Raw genomic sequence first — 21,038 nt, forward strand, 5'->3', positions numbered from 1 at the left:
CACACACACACATATACCTAAGACTAAGAGGATATTTACCATAATATAATTAGTATTAATTTCTGGGTAGTGGGATTATGAGTGGCTTATTCCTTGTTTTTTTCTCTACTTTCCATATTCTCAACAATAAACTCACATTACTTTTACCATCAGAAAAAAGTACTAATAGATATATCTACATGTGTATATAGGTACACAGATGTCTGGAAGGATGCATACCAAACATTACTAGTAGTTAACTCGGTAGCAAAATATGGGGTGATTTTGACTTTTTTTCCCTGTACTTCTGTATTATTTAAATTGTTTATAATAAACTTCTATTTTTCAAAAATAATAAAGCAACTTTTTTTAAAAGCATGAGTTTTGGGGTAGAAAATATGGTACCTTACTCTGATAGAATTTTGGTAATAAGAAATAGAAAAAAATCTACCATTCAGATACTTTAGAGCTTAAAAGTCCATTTACTTTTGGTTTTGTACAGAAATGCTTCCCTTATCATTCTTTAACAAATTTATCTCTAACGACCCTGCCCATGGTAACGTAATCCTCCTAATTCAATGGGAAAAGACCATGTACTGATTTATAACTCTACCAAGAAAGGGTTGGTATACACTTATGGGGATGATAAGTAATACCATAATATCCCTATCTATAAACTTTGAACAACAACTTTAGAGAATGTACAACGATTATATCCAAAGAAGACCCAATAGTTCAAGAAAGCAGAAATGTTCCACTGAGGGCCAGATTCTCACCCCAGATAAATCTCAAAATGTTGCATAGATACTTTCATTTCTGATCTGAGGCTTCTTACAACTTGTAGAGATTTCTGCTGCAAAATGAAGAAAGTTAAGCAGGAATTCACTATTCTCTGTCCAGAACCAAACTAAAAAAAATTTTTGTAAAAAATCTTACCTTTTTTCCACCTCTAAAAGAAAATTTTCATTGTTACCCAACTGACTGAAATGCAGCTTGGCAGCCTTTCTCTCACTTTCTCGTATGGCTCGGTCATCTAGAGGCAAAAACCGTGGTCTGAGCATGTTTCTTTTTGGAGTAAACAGTTATGGGTCAGAAAAGCATATTCACAGAGTAAAAACTAAAGATCAGTCTCATCTTTTGTTAGAGATGGGTCACAGAATAATGCTATTATGTTGTCACTGGAGCACTAGTAACTCAGGGAGACTACAGGGACACCATAGCAACAACTGCCACATAAGTGTAACTACCTCTGCAGCAAAGTACAGCTTGGGCAGCAAACAATCCAAATGGCCTAGTCTTAAGGCTGAAAGTTACACCATTTCTGAAAGACTTTTCTTAGTTCCTCTATAATAACTTTCCCAGGGGCATGTAACATAGAAGTTTATATCAATAAGAAATGTATACTCAACAATAAAATTATAAAGAAATACAGACTAACTCATTTGAAGGAATATTTATCGTTCCTTGACAACTAAGCCCCAAAGAGTTGTTGTATTCGTTTTCTATTGCTAATTCAGTTACAAAGTTGGGGCACCTGGAAAAATAAATCTCAACCTGGAAACTTTTTGTTGGGGAGGAAGTGGTGGTGAAACCATCAACCGAAGAAAACTAAAGCTGGAAGTAACTGATAAAATCATAGATTGTCATTCAATAAACAATAAAAGGACTCGTCATACATCCTGCCAAAACAAAAGAGTTACATAAATATTGACTAATAAACAAATATATCCTGCCAGTGCATACTCTGGGCCAACATCCAAAAGGTTAGGAGGCAGCTGGTTTAAAGTAAGATTCTGGGGCAAAGAACAGGGGAGGAGAGTCTCACCCAGTTTCTCCAGAGTTTGTAGCGTGTACACAGCAAAGAGCCTATAATCTGTATCTTTCCTGACAACCGGATTGAGTCTCAAATCTAGTTCTTTGAGGAAGGTTAAAGGCTGTAGGCGGGACACCTCCACTAAGGAAGGAATGTTGTTATAATATAAATTCAGGTCTTGGAGTGAACATAAATACTGGATGCCCTGCAAGGAAAAGACTACATTGTGAAACTGCACATTGGGAAGCACTAGGAATCTCACAGATAAAGATGGAACTACAACTATTACTTTCCATCCTTAAACAGTTACCTGAGACACCCATGAGAAAGGCAGGGTTGAAATTCCCATTTACTTGCCTGAGAATAAGAATGCTGCAGCCCATGGGCACTGGATGTGCTATACATTAAATAATTCATAGATATCATACATTTCCTCCTTTATAAGCTCTGACATCCAAATATCTGCGGTCAGTTCTCTACTTTTGTTGCCCCCCATCACTCTCCAAATCCAATCCTTCTCAGTGGTAGCCAGGCCAAGTCACTTTTGCACTTCTCTCACCCTTGCTATAACCACTCTCCTGACCCCAGGAGCACCTCAATTTAAAAGGGGAGGGAGGGAGGCAAAAGAAAGATGGTTCTGGGGAGAACGGCAGGGAAAAAAATTAAGTGTGTATGTATATGTTCTTATATCTCAAGACCTCACTTTTAGGGTGAATGGACTATATGGCAAAACAAAACAATGCGATCTCCAAGTCTTCCCTCCTGGACCAGTCAAGAGCCCCTTTTGTCCTTGTTTCCCCCTTCAGAGTTACTGCCACCCTACAAGCTCCCCATCCTCCAATCAGTCAGTTCTCCTTGGTAGAAATGTTCTGCCTTCTTCTGTTCTATTTCTGTGGACTTAGCAACCCCACCCCCCTCCCCCCACTTCTCTAGCAACAGTACAATCAGAACTGGGACACTGGAGAAGAAAAGCCACAATTTTTCTCCTTTGCTAAAACTTACTATTGAAAATAATTGTTTAATTTTCATGTATTTGGCTAGTTAGGTGCTTGTGCCCAACACTAAATTTAAGGACAATATTTCAAAACATGTACATATATGTATAATCACATACTGTTAGTAGTAAAAATGGTTACCATAAAAGGAACTCTGTCATTGAGAGTTATTTCAGAAAGGTTAAATTATTTTCCATCATGTATTTATAAAATAATGTTTTTATTCTCCTCTCATTTAAAATTAACCTTTTTATAATTGCAGGAAGTTTAGAAAACTCAAAGATATATTCAAAACATTTCTGAATAGAACACTGTTTACAGTTGGATGCATTTCTTTCTGGCTTTTTTCAGTTCCACTAACTTCTACATTGTGAAAGGGTCAATGGTTGGGAATATTTATCAGTGCTTTTGGCCTCACTCTCAGGGCAGTACACCATTAGGACTGTCTTTAAATGTGTCTGATGTCCCAGCTCAAGTAATCTTTTAATGTCTCATTGTAAAAGTCAAGGAAACAATTCTTATCCTCCTCTCATGTTTCCCAGTTGGCATAAATTCATGTATTCCCCAACGCTACACTAGAACTAAACACAAAACATTTCTCCCCTGGGAAAATTAAGCAAAGTGATTCAGAACTGCTAGAGATGAATACATGCAGATAAATCATAGATGCAAAAAAATTTGTAAAACTAACGTTTATTAAGTACTTCCTATATGCCAAACACTACAGGAGCCTTATATATGTAATATTTGATTACACGTGCTAATTTGATTAATCTTCACAACAGTTTTCAGCCAATTTACAGAAATGGAACAAAAGAGAGTAAAAAAGCAAATGACAGCAATGTTCACTCAATTTTTTTTAGTCTGAAAAGAGCAATCAAATAAAAATACATATGAGAAGAGGAGACCTAAATAACTCTGTACTAATACTTTCTGAAATTTGTGGGCCAAATACAAAGGGCTGTTATCAAAGAGTCTAAAGACCTAGTTCAACTTGGAATTTCTGCTTTTAGAATCCTAGATGGAAATTTGATCTAGCTTGGATTTCTTCTTTTGGGGCCCTTAGTTTTAGACCTTGAGATTGGGTCTAATTTGTATTGTTGAACAAGTTTCCCCTAAGAAATGCAAAACTGGAGGAATAATCCAGATCATTAACCAATCCTGGATAGAATCTGTCTTTCACCTTCAGTCTTGCACAGAAGGGCTTTATCAAGACAGCCCCATAGCTGGGCAAAAAGGGAACAGTGGAAGAAATACCATTTGGGGGTCTATGCAAAGAAAATAAAACTTCCATCTCTGTGTGTGTGGGCATTTATATTTGTAGAGCTCTTTCTGTGTGTTGCTAATCCTCACACTTTCTGCTTGAGCATGCTCCCACCTACTTTCCTAAACTGCCCTCTGCACCACCACCTCCTGGCATGGAAATTTTTGTTTTTAAGACCATCATCTCCTCCCCCTCCTAGAAAAAACTCACAGTAGCAACTTAGGCCATGCACCAACATCATCAGAATCCCCTGGGAATGCCCTGGACCCACCACAGATTTATTAACTTAGAGTCTCTCTCGGAATAGGGACTAAGACTCTGTACTTTTATTATTATTATATATTTATTTATTATTATTTTTTTTTTTTGGCCATGCCGCATGGCTTGTAGAATCTTAGTTCCCTGACCAGGGATTGAACCTGAGCCCTCAGCAGTGAAAGCAGAGTCCTAATTGCTGGACCATCAGGGAATTCCCAAGAATCTGTACTTTTAACAGTGCTCCTCATAGTTTTTTTAACACACATTAAAAATTGTACTATTGCCCTAAGCAGTGATAGTTTAATATAGTTTTCTCTCAGTATAAAAGGAATTTTTTCCCAATATCTTATAATAAAAAAATGTCAAACATAAAAGAATTTCACAGTGAAAAGTAAAATTTAGTTTGGAAACATTTAAAAGGAAGATGCTATATTCCCCAGGCTGATATTATCTACCTTTTATTTCTTCCCATCAAAAAAATAAACTGACTGGTCATAGAATGTAGAACTTACCTTCAGGCTAGTGATCAAATTTCTTGATAAATCTAAGGATCGGAGACTTTTAAAATTTCTGAAGGCATCACCAATGGAATGGATTTTTCCAGCGTAAGATCCCTGCAATGAAAGAGACTCCACCAGTTCTGAAAAGAGATCATCAGTAGATATATTATCATCTCGGCTTGGATAAAGAGCAGAGTCACTGAAAACAGGCCTTCCTTCCTCCTGTATCTCATCTGTGAAAGATCCTACATTCAAGGCTCATAAGAAGATCAGATCATCCTTTTAAAAGCATCAATATGGGGCTTCCCTGGTGGCGCAGTGGTTGAGAGTCCGCCTGACGATGCAGGGGACATGGGTTTGTACCCCGGTCCGGGAAGATCCCACATGCCACGGAGCAGCTAGGCCCGTGAGCCATGGCCGCTGAGCCTGTGCATCCGGAGCCTGTGCATCCGGAGCCTGTGCTCCGCAACGGGAGAGGCCACAACAGTGAGAGGCCCGCGCAAAAAAAGCATCAATATGGTCTTATGCAGTGACGCCAAGCCTTGGTTTTACAGAACCCTTGAGTTCTCTAATTACCCTGAAGGATGTAGTAAAAGTCTCCAAAAGTTCTCAAAACAAACAAATTCAGCAATCCCACTGCGAGGATTTAGCCCTATAGATAATACTCACAACATTTTGCCAGGATATATAATGTAGACCAGAAGGATGTCAATCACAGGAAAGTTTTAGGAGGAAGGAAGGGAGGGAGGGAGGGAGGAAAAGGAGGAAAAGAAAACTGTCAAAGAGCCCATCAGGAGAAGAGTAGAACTAGATGGCCTAAGCAGCAGTTCATTGATACAATGGACAATGTACTAGATCTGTGACCTTATACAAGTCACTTAACTTCTCTGTGCATCAGTTTCCTTATCTGTAAAATGGAGAAAATAGTACTTACCTCACAAGATGTTGTAGTGATTAAATGAATATATATGTGTGTATATAAAGATATATACATATATATGTGTATGTATACAAAACTTAGAATAGTGCCTGACACATGGTGCTATATACATGTTAATTATTGTTATGCAGTCATTAAAAAGAATGAGGTAGATTTGTAGATGCTCATATGGAAAGATCTCCAAGACATTAAGTGAGGGAAAAGTATGACTCTGTGTCTGGGTGTGTGATTGTGTTTTAAAGAATATATATGTGTGTGTGTGTGTAGGTATGTGGGTATATGTGTATATATATATGTATATACACACATACATATGTACATGCATACATATATGTCAACTAGACTTCTAACAGCACTGAAAAGAGGAGAATCTCAAAACTGCCAATAGGAGCTCACTGGCAAGTGTGGTGGGCCAAAATGAGAACAGCAACCAAAACTGGAAGGAGTTTCTGCAGAATCCCATTTGCAGGTGACTGCCAGGGGATTGCATTGAAATAAGCCCTTAAGGTGCTGGAGCAGTCTGGAGCAGTCTAGGACCTATAAACTATAAAAAGTATGAAACTGAAGATCCCTTTCAAGGCAAGCCTCATCCCTGAGAGAAATCAGTGGGAGTAGAATCCACATTGAAGGGGATAGAGACAATAGGTTCAAAAGAAAGAGAAGGTCCAGATACAAGTCAGGGAGGGAGGCAGAGATGGCAGTTCTCCGCAAACTTAAAGCCCTATTTTTAGTACTTTGTGAACACAACAGAAGAGGGAGCTCCAAAACCTTGAAACTAGGAAAGCTATTCTGGCCCACTCTTCCCATCTAAAAGTATAGAAAACGTAATGCACTTTAACAAAGAGACACAGAAAAGGTTTACAGTCATATTTTATATGAGGTTATTAAACAAAAAAGAAAAAAGAGCAGAATAGCATCCTTAAAGAATGAAAGCACTCCAAAAAGATACATCCACAAACCAAATGAAAATTTTAACTTAGTATTTCAAAACAAATTTCAAAAGCTAAAAGATGTCATAACAAAATATAACAGTTCTCAAAACATGGTCCCTAGACCCCTGGAGGTCCCTGAGACATGTACAGGGGTCCACAAAATCAAAACTATTTTTAAAAATTATTTTCATAATAATATTAGAACATTAATAGCTCTTTTTGCAGTGTTGACATTTGCACTTATGCTGTAAAAGCAAAAACTACTGAGGCCTTAGGATGAGTCAAGGCAGTGGCATCAAACTTCATTCTTAGTCATTGTATTCGTCACCATTGTATGCTTGCAGTTAAAAAAAAAGCCACTTTCTCTTAAGAATGCCCTTGAAAAAGCAATAAAAATGGTTAATTTTCGTAAATCTTGACGCTTGAGTATGTCTTTTTTATATTGTGTGACCAAACAGGAAGTACGCATGAAGTACTTCTGCTTAATACTGAAGTATGGTGGGTGCCTTGAGGGAAAACACTTGTGTGGATTTTGAGATGCCAGCTTAACTAACACCCCCCCTTTTTTTTTTAGAACACCATTTTTACCTGAAAAATCTGACATACTATGGTTATTCAGACTTGAATAGTTGGCAGACATTTTCTTGAAAATAAAGTGAGGCTGTCACTTCAGGAAAACAAGTGACAGCAACTGTTGTCAATTATAACATATGAGCTTCCAAGCTGAAATTAGAATTTTGATAAACTTGTATTTGCCATCATAAACTTGATAGATTCCAAAACCTAAAGATATCTCTGATGAGATTTGTGATGATACTAACAAACATGATTTTTTAATGTTACAAAATGAAATTTGCCAGTATTTGGAAGACAGACATAACTCAGTGAGTTAATATTTTTCAAATGACGGATGCCTGATGTTATTACAAAATCATACAGGGTAAAAGATCTGTTTAAATGCAAAATTACCTGGGGAATTCCCTGGTGGTCCAGTGATTAAGAGTCCGCCTTCTAATTCAGGGGACGCGGGTTTGATACCTGGTCGGGGAACTAGGATCCCACGTGCCACGGGGCAACTAAGCCCTCGCCACAACTACTGAGCACGTGTGCCTCAACTAGAGAGCCCGTGTGCCGCAAACTAAGGGGCCAAACGCTCTGCAGTCTGTGCATTGCAACTAGAGAGAAGCCTGTGTGCCACAAGGAAAGATCCTGTGTGCTGCAACTAAGACCCGACGCAGCCAAAAATTAAAAAAAATAAAAATAAATGCAAGATTACCAATGGATTTTTTTTTTTTTTTTGCGGTACGCGGGCCTCTCACTGTTGTGGCCTCTCCCATTGTGGAGCACAGGCTCCGGACGCGCAGGCTCAGCGGCCACGGCTCACGGGCCCAACCGCTCCGTGGCATGTGGGATCCTCCCGGACCGGGGCACGAACCCGTGTCCCCTGCATCGGCAGGCGGACCCTCAACCACTGCACCACCAGGGAAGCCCCTGCAGTGATCATTTTGCAATGTATACAAACATCAAACCATTATACTGTATGCCTGAAACTAAGTTAATGTTATATGTCAATTATACCTCAATTAAAAGATTAAAAAAAATTTTTTTAAAGAATCAGTGGTTGCCAGAGGTTACATACTGTATGATTACAACCATATGACATTCTGAAAAAGGCAACAGGAAAAAGGTCAGTGGTTTCCAGGGGTTCAGTGGTGAGGAATGGAAGAATAGGTGGAGCACTGGGGATTTTTAGGGCAGTGAAACTGTTCTGTTGATACTGTAATGGTGGACATATGACTATACATTTGTCAAAACCCCCACAACTGTACAACACAAAGAGTGAACCCTAATGTAAACTATCGACTTTAGTTACTAATAACGTATTATTATTGGTTCAACAACCATAACAAATGTACCATGTGAATGCAAGATATTAATAATAGGAAAACTGAGAGGGGATATGGGGGAGGTGTGATGGGGGGAAGAGTATATGGGAACTCTTTTATCCTTTCTTTCCTATACAAACTGTGCCTCAGGATAACCAAATAGTTGGCATGAGGAAATATCTTTTTATATAAGTATTACAACTAACAAATACTAAAGAATTTTAAAATTATCATTTTGCGATCCCGAATGAATTAATGGATCCTAGGCAATCATATTCAATGACTGATAATATCACAAAAAGAACACCAGATGTTATATACTTCCTGATGGAAGTATACACCATCACTTATGAAGTGGTCTTGCAAAAAAACCCAAAAAAACAGGGACTTCCCGGATTGCGCAGTGGTTAAGAATCCGCCCGCCAGTGCAGGGGACACGGGTTCGATCCCTGGTCCTGGAAGATCCCACATGCCGAGGAGCAACTAAGCCCTTTCACCACAACTATTGAGCCTGTGCTCTAGAGCCCACGAGCCACAACTAACTGAGCCCGCGTGCTGCAACTACTGAAGCCCACGTGTCCAGAGCCCATGCTCTGCAACAAGGGAAGCCACTGCAGTGAGAAGCCCGCACACCTCAATGAAGAGTAGCCTCCCCTCACCACAACTAGAGAAAGCCTGTGCACAGCAATGAAGACCCAACGCAGCCAAAAATAAAATAAAAATCAAACCTGAATGTGATCAAGCCTTATCTAACTACCAATTCATAGGAAATACAAGGAACAGAGGTAAATGTTAAACATCCTAGGAATGTAGTGAGCAAAATCCAGATTGTAAGAAATTATTCAGGACATGACTAGTTTCTTCAAAAACAATAGAAAATACAAGAAAAATAATGGGAAGAACCTGTAGATCAAATAAGATTTAAGGTAAATATCAACCAGTTGCAATAGACCTTACCTAGATCCTGATTCCAAAAATTAAAAAAAAAGAAAAAATGTATAGGACAGTGGGGAAATTAGAAAACTAATTGGATATTTGATAATATTAAGAAATTACTGTTAAGTATTTTTAGGTTTTATATGTGATTTTTAAAAAAGAGTTCCAGGAACTTCCCTGGTGGTGCAGTGGTTAAGAATCTGCCTGGCAATGCAGGGTCCACGGGATCGAGCTCTGGTGGGGGAAGATCCTACATGCCGCGGAGCTACTGAGCCTGTGCTCTGGAGCCCCTGCTCTGCAACAAGAGAAGTCACCTCAATGAAGAGTAGCCCCTGCTTGCCATAACTAGAGAAAGCCCACGTGCAGCAACGAAGACTCAACGCAGCCAAAAATAAGTTAATTAATTAAAAAGATTTACTGTTAAGCCATGGTAATTACAAAAGTCTGATATTGGTGCAGAAGTAGATAAACTGAACAATGGAACAGAACAGAAAACCCAGAAACAGACCCATATTTATAAAGTGACTTGGAATATAGCAGAGATAACACTACAAAATAGGTTCTGGGAAAACTGGCTATTAGCATAGAAAAATACAATTATATTATATCACATATCATATATAAAAATAAACTCCAAATAGATTAGATTTTTTTTAAATTTGGAATCCATTGTTTCCAGATATCAAACGAAACAGGTCATAGTTAATTAATTAATTTATTTATTTATTTTTTGGCTTCGTTGGGTCTTCATTGCTGCGCTCAGGCTTTCTCTAGTTGTGGGGAGTGGGGGCTACCCTTCATTGCGGTGCGCGGGCTTCTCATTGTGGTGGCTTCTCTTGTTGTGGAGCACGGGCTCTAGGTGTGTGGGATTCCGTAGTTGTGGCGCACAGGCTTAGCTGCTCCGCGGCATGTGGGATCTCCCCCTACCAGGGCTCGGGCCCGTGTCCCCTGCATGAGCAGGCGGATTCTTAACCACTGAGCCACCAGGGAAGCCCCTGGATAGATTAGACATAATGTGAAAAGCAAAGCTGCAGAATTTTTAGAAAAAAAATGCAGGACCCTATTACATCAGTGTAGGGGAAAACTTCATAAATAAGACACAAAAATCACACATCATAAGGAAAAATAAACTTGACTACCTTAAGATGAAAAATTTCTGCATGACAAAGGATAAATATTTATTAGAAATTTTTAGTACAGAGAAATATAACAAAGAAAACAAACATACAGAAAAGGTCTATAATTGTACCACCAAGATTATCCCTTTGGATATTAAAAAGAAAGTAATGCTTATTACACAGCCAGAAAATTCTAACAGTACAGAAAAGTACAGAATAAAAGTAAAAGCCTCTCTCCCCCAAGGTGACCACTGTGATTTTATATAGAAGAATTTTAGAATGCATATACCAGCACATTCATTTAACTGAAAAGTATCCATGTTTTGGGAATTCCCTGGCCATCCAGGGGTTAGGACTCTGCTCTCTCACTGCCCAGGGCCTGGGTTCAATCCCTCGTTGGGGAATGAAGATGTGCAAGCCACCTGGCGGAAGGATAGAAAGAAAGAAAGAAGGAAGGAAGGGAGGATGGAAGGGAGGAAAGAAAAGTATCCATGTTTTATTGGTAAGTAAAAAAAGCAACTTGCCAAATAGTATATATGCTCTATTCCTTAAAAAAATAAAAAAGGATACCTATGTATGTATGTTTGTATAAGCAACAGAAAAGGAGAGGGAAGAATATTCTTTTACTTTAGATACTTTTGTATCATTTGAATTGTCAGAATGAGCACAATTTTGTTATTCACATGTAATAAAAACAAGCTAACAAGCAAAAAAAAAAAAAAATCCTGCCACATATTATTCTAGCTGGAAAATGGAAGGGGTATGTGCCCCCCCAAATCAAATTGAATAAATTTTTAAAAAAGAAGGAAAAAAGAAAAGAAAGGTACACCAGTATGTCAAGCCAATGAAGCTTTTCTTAGATAACTTGTAAATTAGGGGAGCTCAAAGTATTAATAGTTTGGAAAAGAAAAACCTGAAATATCTACATCAATCTATCTATATGCACACCAAACCATTATCTTTGGGGGGGGATGGGGGATTTCCAAAAGAAGGACCGATTAATACCCTCTTTGCTCACTCATGTAGTGTTTGACTGTTACCAGCATGTATTAATTTTGATAAATTTTAAATAACAAATAATTTAAATAAAATAAAACCAAGTTTTGCATATCTCACAAATAAAAAGTACTAGAGGAAGAAAGGTAACTTTGTTACGGTTAGAGCGCAGGCTCTGGAATCAGAGTCCTGGGTTAATAAACTCTGGCTGCATTACTTACGGCTGTGCGGCTTCGGGCAAGAGTCTAAACCCAATTTTCCTCAACTGTAAAATAGGAACAGTAACAGCATCTGCTTCACAGGCTTGTTATGGGGATTAAATAATGCAGGGAAAGCATTTAACACAGGGCCTGCCATTACGATGCAGTGAATTTAGGAAGGCTAAAAGTTGAATCGGGAACGCTGATAATTTTCCCAACATTTCTACTCCTTAAAAACTTAGAAAGCAAGCTGTGTGAGTCAGACCCCAGGTCAGAGGTGGGGTCAGCAGTCATTCCGCCCGTTTTACCTCTAGGACGAAGTCAAGGCACTGATCTAAACGCCCCGAGAGATCAGCTGCTATTCCTTTTACATCAGACCCCTTTCTGAGTCTCAAAAGGAGGCTACGCATCCAGATGGATCAAATGAATCGCCAAGTTCTCGAGGTGAAGACTGGACGAAGAGAGGGGCTGATGAAGGAACATCCTTTCCCATTTCACCCCAACCAGGAAAAGCCCTCCTGGGTCGTTAGTTTCCAAAACTGCCAAAATTAACGCCCTTTGTGGCTCCTCAATAGCACCCCGACCTCAAAAGCCCTTCTCACCGCGCTTCCCTTCTCCCGCCAATGCCCGTCTTGGGGCTCATTTTCCTTCCACTAGTTCAGACTGTCCAGTTCTGTGTTCCTGGCCTCAGGGTCCGCGTAATCTTGTTTCTCCTTCTCCATTTTAGACTCGGCTTCTCTCCCTCAATTTCTCGCCCTCCGCCCCAGACTCCCCAGTTACTTCAGTTCCTTCACCTCTACTTCACTGTAACCCTTCCGCTTCAGTAACCCCTCCTCCGCCTCAGAGATCGCTCCTCCACCGCCGTTCCCCGCCATCTACCTCATATTCCTCTGCCTCCCCCTGTTCTCTCCCCTCAGCCTCTAACCCCAAGCTCCTGATCCAGGCCCTCCCGGCCTGGCCCTACCGGATTGCTCCAGGGTCAGCGCCCCCAAGCGGCGGATGCCCTCCTCGTCCAGCTCCCACTGCTCCGCCATTCCCGCCCACCTGCCCCACTCCGCCGCTCACCTGTCACCGCCCGCGAGGCCGCCCGGCGCGCTCCAAGCCCCGCCCCACGCTTCCAGGCCCCGCCCTGCCCCGCGCGCCGCCGCGCTTCCGGGGGCCGTTATTGCCCGGGTCACGCTCCTGCCCACCCGCCTCAGGACCCTAGACCATGGTATGGAGCCCGCCCTGGCGGGAGCCCCGAAACCGCTAAAACTGCGAATGGGTGAGATGTGGCGGAGGATTAGGGCTGTGGGGTTAGGAACCTGACTCTGGGACACGGGGTGGATATAGCCCCAGCTTTGAAGGGTTTGGGGGCTAGTTCTGAGGAGTCAGAAGAGAGTTGAAGTGTTATATAGCTCTGAGGGTGTGGGGGACGCCAGGTCTGAAGGGTGGGAGTGTGCTTCTGACGCGGTGGTCTCCATATCTCTAGTTCTTGGGAATGTTGTCTCTGAGGCAAGGCGGTGGGCGGGAGAGTGACCGTGGTGGGTGTGGGGGGATCTGAAGGATTGGGTTGGAGGGCAGCTCTCTGAGGCATGATGGGAAGCTCCAGATATAAAACGTTGTCTCTGAGGAGTTGAGGTCCTGTCTTTTTTTTTTTTTTTTTTAATTTTATTTATTTTTGGCTGTGTTGGGTGTTCGTTGCTGTGCGAGGCCTTTCTCTAGTTGCGGCAAGCGAGGGCCACTCTTCATCGCAGTGCGCGGGCCTCTCACTATCGCGGCCTCTCGTTGCGGAGCACAGGCTCCAGACGCGCAGGCTCAGTAGTTGTGGCTCACGGGCCTAGTTGCTCCGCGGCATGTGGGATCTTCCCAGACCAGGGCTCGAACCCGTGTCCCCTGCATCGGCAGGCGGATTCTTAACCACTGCACCACCAGGGAAGCCCGAGGTCCTGTCTTTAGAGCATGAGGCAGTTCTAGTTCTAGAAACTGATTTGAAAGGAGCTCCTCTGGGAGAGAGGGCTCAGCGTGGAAAAGAGAGATACCCTTTGGGATGGGGTCGGATGACTATGCTGGGGCTACCCCATTTCCTGCAGTCAATCTGGCAAGAAGCCTTTTGTCCTTCAAGTACTACAGGCCCCCAGGCTGTGACTGAGGGCTCTTCCCAGGCCGGGGTAGTTCTGCACTAACCAGCTCCTGAGCAGTCTTTGGGAAGAAAACTCTGGAAAGCATAACCACATCCTTAACCCCAACCCTCCCTCCAGCAGGCTTCTCTTGAGAGCCCACCTGTGGATGGGCCATGTACCTGTAAGAAGGAGGCAAACTCTGTGGCAAGACCTCTTGCCATACCCTATCTTTAAAGAGGAACTGAGACCAGAACTGTGGCTCACCTTCAAGGAGCAGGTTTTATTTGGCACCCAAAATATGCACACTTGGGACACTTTCACTGAGCTCTCAACCAGCCTGTCACCTTTAAGGAGAATAGAAAGCAAAATCAAGAGTCCTTGCATATTTATGCTTTCTGGTCTAGGTGGGGTCCTTAGTTACCCTCAGCTTGTCATGTTCAGCCTTACCTATGTTTAGAAAGGCCAGGACTTAAAAGCTTTGATTAGCTCACTAGATTGGCTTTTCCAGCTCTGCTTCTGTGAGTCGTGACACCATTACAGTTTGTAATCTTTCTCTTCATGTCCCTTTTAATTCTTCTAGCCTCAAACGAGCCATGTATAATTGTTTTTCTTTATATCTGAATATATCAACAAGGCTTGTTAGAAGAGAACCCCACCCCCTTCTTTATTGCATGCATTTATTTTCCTAACTCAGCTGTCAAAATAGGAGATGCAGATTTCTGTTGGAGAAGTGGGCTTTTCCTGCCTTGAGAAACCACCTCTTATTTTAACGTTTTTTCCCCCCACCAACATTTTAATACAAATTTTGAAACATTCAGAAATTTTGAAAGAATTTTACGGTGAAACTATATACCCACCACCTAGATTCTACAATGAACATTTTGCTGTAATTGTTTAATTACATATCCTCTATCCATCCTTCTATCAATTCATCTTAGCTTTTGATAAATTTTAAAATAAGTTACAAATATTGGTACATTGCACCCCAATCACTTCAGCATGCATAATGTTTACCTAGAATTTTTAACCTAAAACCATCAGTTATTTTTTTACCAGCAAAACAGGTTTATTTGGGAGCAGTAAAGAACTGCAACTCAGGACATGCAACCAGGGTGAACCACATGCAAGTCGGGTAAAGCAAAAGAGGAAACTCTTTTATAGGGAGAAGGGGAAGTTGGGAGGGGCTGTTATAAACAAAAAAATCCATTGGAGGAAACTGGGAGTTTGAAGTATAGTGACTTTTCATTGGCTGAGTTGTGCCAGGCAAGGAGAAAATCTTTCTTCCTCCTGCTGGCCAATAGTAAGGTAGTATCACCTCCTGCTGGAGCTTTGAGTTATGTCTCTTCCGTTGGATCTTTTATTGACCTTGAGTGGCATGTGTGTGAGAGCTCCCTCTTCTGGCCTCCTGACTCCATTTTAGTGAGGCTTCCCTTTATTTTCACAAATTCAGTATTGTTTTATGGTTCTTTTTTAGGTAAAATGTTACATACTATTTACAACTCTAAATTTTTTATAAGAGTAGTGCTCCTTGAGTGTTTTTTTTCTATTAATATAATTTATTATAACAATAGGCCACATGATCATCTCTAGTGACCAGAATATGGTTTGGTTTTTTTTTTACATCTTTATTGGAGTATAATTGCTTTACAGTGGTGTGTTAGTTTCTGCTTTACTTGAGTGTTTTTTTTTTTTAAGGTCTGATACAGATTGTTTGTACGTTTGATGGCTTTCTGCTTTTTTATAGTGTTGATAAGTTAGGTCATCTTGAAGCAAAATGGACAATTTGTTTATGAATAGATAACCTTCAACTTTTAACAATGAACTGAGGAAGGTTAATGATCTTTGCTGCTTTGTATATATAAAAAGGAACCCACAGCATTCAGCCATCCTGCCATGGCCTTAATAATGTAATGTCTCTGCAGGTATGATTCCAAAAGAGCCCTGACATAGTCAGTGGGGAGGGGAGCACCTCATCATAACTCTTTCAAAAAGAGCTTTATTAAGATATAATTCACATACCTTTCAATTTACTATTTTAAAGTGTACTATTCAGTGGTTTTTAGTATGGTCACAGAGCTGTGCAGCCATCACCACAATCAATTTTAGAACATTTCCATCATCCCAAAGAGAAATTCCATACGTATTACTAGTCATTTTCCATTTCCCCTCCAACCTCCCCGGCCCTAGGCAACCACTAATCTATTCTCTCTCTCTCTAAATTTGCCTATTCTGCACATTACATATAGATGGAATAATATGTGGTCTTTAGCATCTGGCTTCTTTCACTTTGCATAATGTTTCAAGGTTTCGTCTATGTTCTAACATGTATCAGTACTTCATTCCTTTTTATTGACAAATAGCATTGCATTGTATGAATACATTACAGTTTGTTTACTAGTTCATCAGCTGATGGACATTTTGGTTGTTTCTACTTTTGGGCTATTATAAATAATTCTTCTATGAATGCCTGCAGATTTTGCTTGCAAATTTGCCTGCAAATTTTGTTTGGTCATAGGTTTTCATTCCTCTTGCACTTATCTCTGGAAGTGGATTTGCGAACCATGTAAGAACTCTGTGTTTAATGTTTTGAGGAACCACTGAACTGTTTTGCAGAGCAGCTGCACCATTTTACACTCCCATCAGCAGTGTATGAGATTTCTAATTTCTCCAGTCTTTGTCAACACTTGTTATTATCTTTTTTTTTTTTTTTTTTTTTTTTTGCGCTACGCGGGCCTCTCACTGTTGTGGCCTCTCCCGTTGTGGAGCACAGACTCTGGACGCGCAGGCTCAGCGGCATGGCTCACAGGCCTAGCCGCTCCGCGGCATGTGGGATCTTCCCGGACCGGGGCATGAACCCGTGTCCCCTGCATTGGCAGGCGGACTCTCAACCACTGTGCCACCAGGAAAGCCCATTATCTATTATTTTGATTCAGGTCATCCTAGTGGGTGTTAAATGGTATCTCACTGTGAGTTTTGCTTTGCATTTCCCTAATGACTAATGAGGCTAAGTATGTTTTCATATGCTATTGGCCATTTGTGAATCTTCTTTGAAGAAATGTCTATTTAGATTCTTAACCCACTTTTAAATTTGGTTATTTGTCTTTCTATTATTGAGTAGTAAATGTTCTTTTTACATAGTCTAAGTACAGATTCTTTATCAGATAGATGATTTGTTCCATTATATGTGTTGTCTTTTTGCTTTCTGATGATGTCTTTTGAAGCACAAATGTTTTTACTTTTGATGAAGTTTTATTTATTTATTGGTTTGTTTATTTATTTATTTCACTTTTGCTTTTTGTATCTTATCTAAGAAGGCATTGCATAATCCAAGGTCATGAAGATTTTGTTTTCTTTTAAGGGTTTTGTATCTTTACCTCTTATTTTTAGGTTTATGATACATTTGGTGTTAATTTTTTGTATGGTGTGGGGTAGGAATCCAACTTTTTTTTTTTTTTTTTTTGCATGTGGATGTCCAGTTGTCCCAGCACCATTTTTTGAAAAGGCTCTTCTTTACCCATTGTCTTTTCTTGGCTCTCTTGTCAAAATTAATTAACCATAAATGCAATGGTTTATTTCTGGACTCTTAATTCCATTTCAGTTATTCAAATGTCTGTCCTTGTGCAGTAGCACACCATCTTGATTACTGTAGTATGTTTTTGCTTTGTTTTTTTTGTTTGTTTTTGTAGTATGTTTTGAAAGTGTGAAGTGTGAATCCTCAAATTTCATTCTCCTTTTTCAAGATTGTTTTGATTATTCTGGGTCCCTTGTATTTCCATATGAATTTTAACATCAGCTTGTCAATTTTTGCAAAAGAAAAAAAAGCAGTTGGAATTTTCATAGGGATTGTGTTCAATTGTACAATAGATCAATTTGAAGAGTATTGCTACCATAACAGTATTGTCTTCTGAATTCTTAATTACTTTGTTCTTTTTGATACTATTGTGAATGGAATTGTTTTCTTAATTTCATTTTTGTGTTGTTCATTGCTAGTGTATAAAAATACAGTTGATTTTTTATATTGATCTGTACCCTTCAACCTTCTTGAACTCATTTCTAATAATTTAATAGTGAATTCCTCAGGATTTTCTTTATGCAAGATCACATCATCTACAAATAGAAATAATTTTACTTCTTCCTTTCCAATATGGATGCTTTTTATTTCCTTTTATTGCATAGATCTCTTTTCATTTTCCCTTTAGGAGGAGCCTGGTATGCCTCATGAGTCAGCAGAGGATTTGTTTCATTTCAATGTTGGGGGCTGGCATTTCTCAGTTCCCAGAAGCAAACTCGCTCAGTTCCCAGACTCCCTGTTATGGAAGGAGGCTTCAGCGTTGACCTCTTCGGAAAGCCAGAGGCTGTTCATTGACAGAGATGGTTCCACATTCAGGCATGTGCATTATTACCTCTACACCTCCAAACTCTCCTTCTCCAGTTGTGCAGAACTGAACTTGCTCTATGAGCAAGCACTGGCTTTGCAGCTGATGCCTTTGCTGCAGGTAAGATACTCTTGGCTTCCAGGAGTGGTGATCAGTAACATAGGCCTTACATCACTAAAATATTGTGTCCTTTTATATATTCGTTGCTGAGATGATCCTCTTAATGAGGAAGTGTGATGAGTTAGATAAGGTAATAAACGGTACACTAGAAATGCATGTTCTGAATAAAGGATTTCATCCTGACTGTGCCTTATCTATGCCAGCAGCCACCACAGACCCAGGATAGGACTTTCCACGGCCTGAAAGGGTGTTCTTGACTCTTGGAAATCCTAGCTTAAGCTTCTTCTTTCTTTTGTTGTTGAATTTTAAAAGGTGGAAACACTAGAAATTGTAGGATTTTCTACATACACTGTGTCTGAGATTTAAAATCTAAAAGACTTGTCAAGAACATTACTTCTCGGGACTTCCCTGGTGGCCCAGTGGTTAAGAATCCTCCTGCCAATGCAGGGGACATGGGTTCGATCCCTGTTCCGGGAAGATCCCACATGCCGCGGAGCAACTAAGCCTGTGCGCCACAACTGCTGAGCCTGCGCTCTAGAGCCTGAGAGCCACAACTACTGAGCCCATGTGCCTAGAGCCCGTGCTTCAGAACAAGAGAAGCCACCACAATGAGAAGCCTACTCGCCACAACTAGAGAAAGCCCGTGCGCAGCAACGAAGACCCAATGCAGCCAAAAAATAATTAATTAATTAATTTTTAAAAAAAGGACATCACTTCTCACTGTGCCTGTTAGGTACACAGTGTTCACTTACAGCAAAGTAAAACGTCCTCCAAACTGCAGAATCTTTCATTTGTCTTCACTTCTCTGTTTTCCAAGACTTCTTTTCTCGGTGTAAGAGCTTTAAATACTTTTACTTTTAAACCATCATAGTATCACTGAAGAACATTACCTTCTTTCCTAATTTTTCTCCAGACTACAGAAATCATTTCTGTGGTTTATCTTAATTAGTTTATTCTTAGTTTTTGAACAATGATATTTTTTTAACCTGGAAGAACTAAATATTATGACTGGGAAGGACCATTGGCCATGCTCCAGTTAATCCTACTGTCTGGACAAGGTGTTGTTTATTCTGTCTTCACGAGCGCTGACTGACAAGCCACAGTGCAGCTCAGTGCACTACGAACTATGCCTCTCCAACACCTCAAAGAAGAGAATTGAGGTAGACCATGCATATCTGGGTCATATGGGAATGAGAACATTTCATAATGCATGTTTTTATGGACACTGTTTACAAAATCAGTGTTTTCTCTTAAAAGGTATTATACATTTGGAAATCAAAATCTTTAACATACTCCAGTGCAAGTTGTCGTATATTCGTTTCTTTTTATTTTTTTTAAAGTTACCTACCTGAAATAAAAATTTTTTCAACTATCCCAGGAACTGAGTACTAGAATTGCTTACAATTGGCTTCTAAATCACTTAAACAGCCCAGATTGTCAAGATGGCTGCTGATTTTTGGGGGGGGGGCGGTTGCACCACACGGCTTGTTTACCGACCAGGGATCGAACCTGGGCCCCTGGCAGTGGAAACGCGGAGTCCTTACCACTGGACTGCCAGGGAATTCCCAAGATTGCTAATGATTCTATACCAAAGCACCATTTTGTGGGGAAAAGGAGGGAGTCACTTGCAGAAAATCAAAGAGATCAAGGCAATTTTTTGAAGAACAATTTTAAAGAGCACAAGCCTATTATACAGTTTATCAGCCCTTTAATTCCTTTGATGTCCTTACTTCCCAAATTGAAACAAAATATATTTGGGAAGCAACTTCTAAATGGGAGGTAACAACTCAGAAGCCAATGAATTGGTCCAATTCCAAAGTTCCAAGTTGTGTGAGCAGTAGTATTTGAGGAATCATATGGATCTGCCTCCCTAAAACAGACCAAAAAATAAGTGCTTATGTTTTGGAAATCGTGCTCTAAATAAACATTTAGGCCGGCCCAGCTGAAGTGGTATTTATTCATTGAAGCAGGGTGTAAATATAGCTGGAGAATCAACAGCAATCTCAAGCAAATCAACAGCCTCACTCGTTTCCATCGCTTTCCCCACTCCTAAGGCCTGTCCACATACTCAGGTTCTTGCCTAAATGTACAAACATTTTGCTTGGAGAAAATGGAGTTTGCCAGTTCTCGTCTAAAGACCCTTCTCAGGCAGCCCACCTTAATGCATTCAGCCAGTATTTATTGAAAGCACTGTGGTTACCAGGCATTATTCCTATGGGCTTTAAGGAAAACATAGGATGATCCAATAAAAAATATAATATAAACCACATATGTGAGCCACGTGTGTAATTTAAATTTTTCTAGTAGCCACATTAAAAAAAAACCAAGTGAAATTAATTTTAATAATATATTTTATTTAACCCAGTATATTTAAATACTGTCATTTCAATATGTAATGAATATTTTAAAATTAATATATTTTACATTCTTTTTATGTACTAAGTCTTCAAAATCTGATGTGTATTTTACACTTAAAGCACATCTCAGATTCAGACTATCACATTTCAAGTACTCAATAGCCATATATGGCTAATGGCTACCATATTGGACAGCACATATCTAAATTGTTCTAACCTGTTAGTGCTGCTCACTGTAGAGTCCTTCAGATTTAGCCCCTAGCAAT

At 40.1% G+C, this 21,038-nt stretch overlaps 2 protein-coding genes across 8 annotated transcripts in view; one reads left to right on the forward strand and one right to left on the reverse strand.

The window, feature by feature from the left end:
• The window catches only part of LRRC36 (leucine rich repeat containing 36), a 45,990-nt gene extending 33,126 nt beyond the window's left edge, over window positions 1-12,864 (reverse strand). The window contains exons 1-4 of the mRNA XM_033845699.2: window positions 12,782-12,864; window positions 4,822-4,949; window positions 1,805-1,997; window positions 916-1,012 (exon numbers count right to left, since the gene is read on the reverse strand). Of these exons, the coding sequence (XP_033701590.2) occupies window positions 916-1,012; window positions 1,805-1,997; window positions 4,822-4,949; window positions 12,782-12,851 (488 nt within the window). The 5' untranslated portion in view covers window positions 12,852-12,864. The remainder of the gene's footprint in view (window positions 1-915; window positions 1,013-1,804; window positions 1,998-4,821; window positions 4,950-12,781) is intronic.
• A 62-nt stretch (window positions 12,865-12,926) lies between these two features.
• KCTD19 (potassium channel tetramerization domain containing 19) overlaps window positions 12,927-21,038 on the forward strand; it is a 32,084-nt gene continuing 23,972 nt past the window's right edge. For 4 of the 7 annotated variants that reach the window (XM_033844580.2, XM_033844577.2, XM_073796912.1 and 1 more), the window contains exons 1-2: window positions 12,928-13,030; window positions 18,119-18,415. In XM_033844580.2, the coding sequence (XP_033700471.1) occupies window positions 13,028-13,030; window positions 18,119-18,415 (300 nt within the window). In that variant the 5' untranslated portion in view covers window positions 12,928-13,027. Of the gene's footprint in view, window positions 13,082-18,118; window positions 18,416-21,038 lie in introns of all 7 variants that reach the window. The other 3 variants (XM_073796913.1, XM_033844579.2, XM_073796914.1) reach the window with 3 other exon arrangements.

The sequence above is a fragment of the Tursiops truncatus genome, chromosome 19 (genome assembly GCF_011762595.2).
Source record: "Tursiops truncatus isolate mTurTru1 chromosome 19, mTurTru1.mat.Y, whole genome shotgun sequence".
Lineage (NCBI taxonomy): Eukaryota > Metazoa > Chordata > Mammalia > Artiodactyla > Delphinidae > Tursiops > Tursiops truncatus.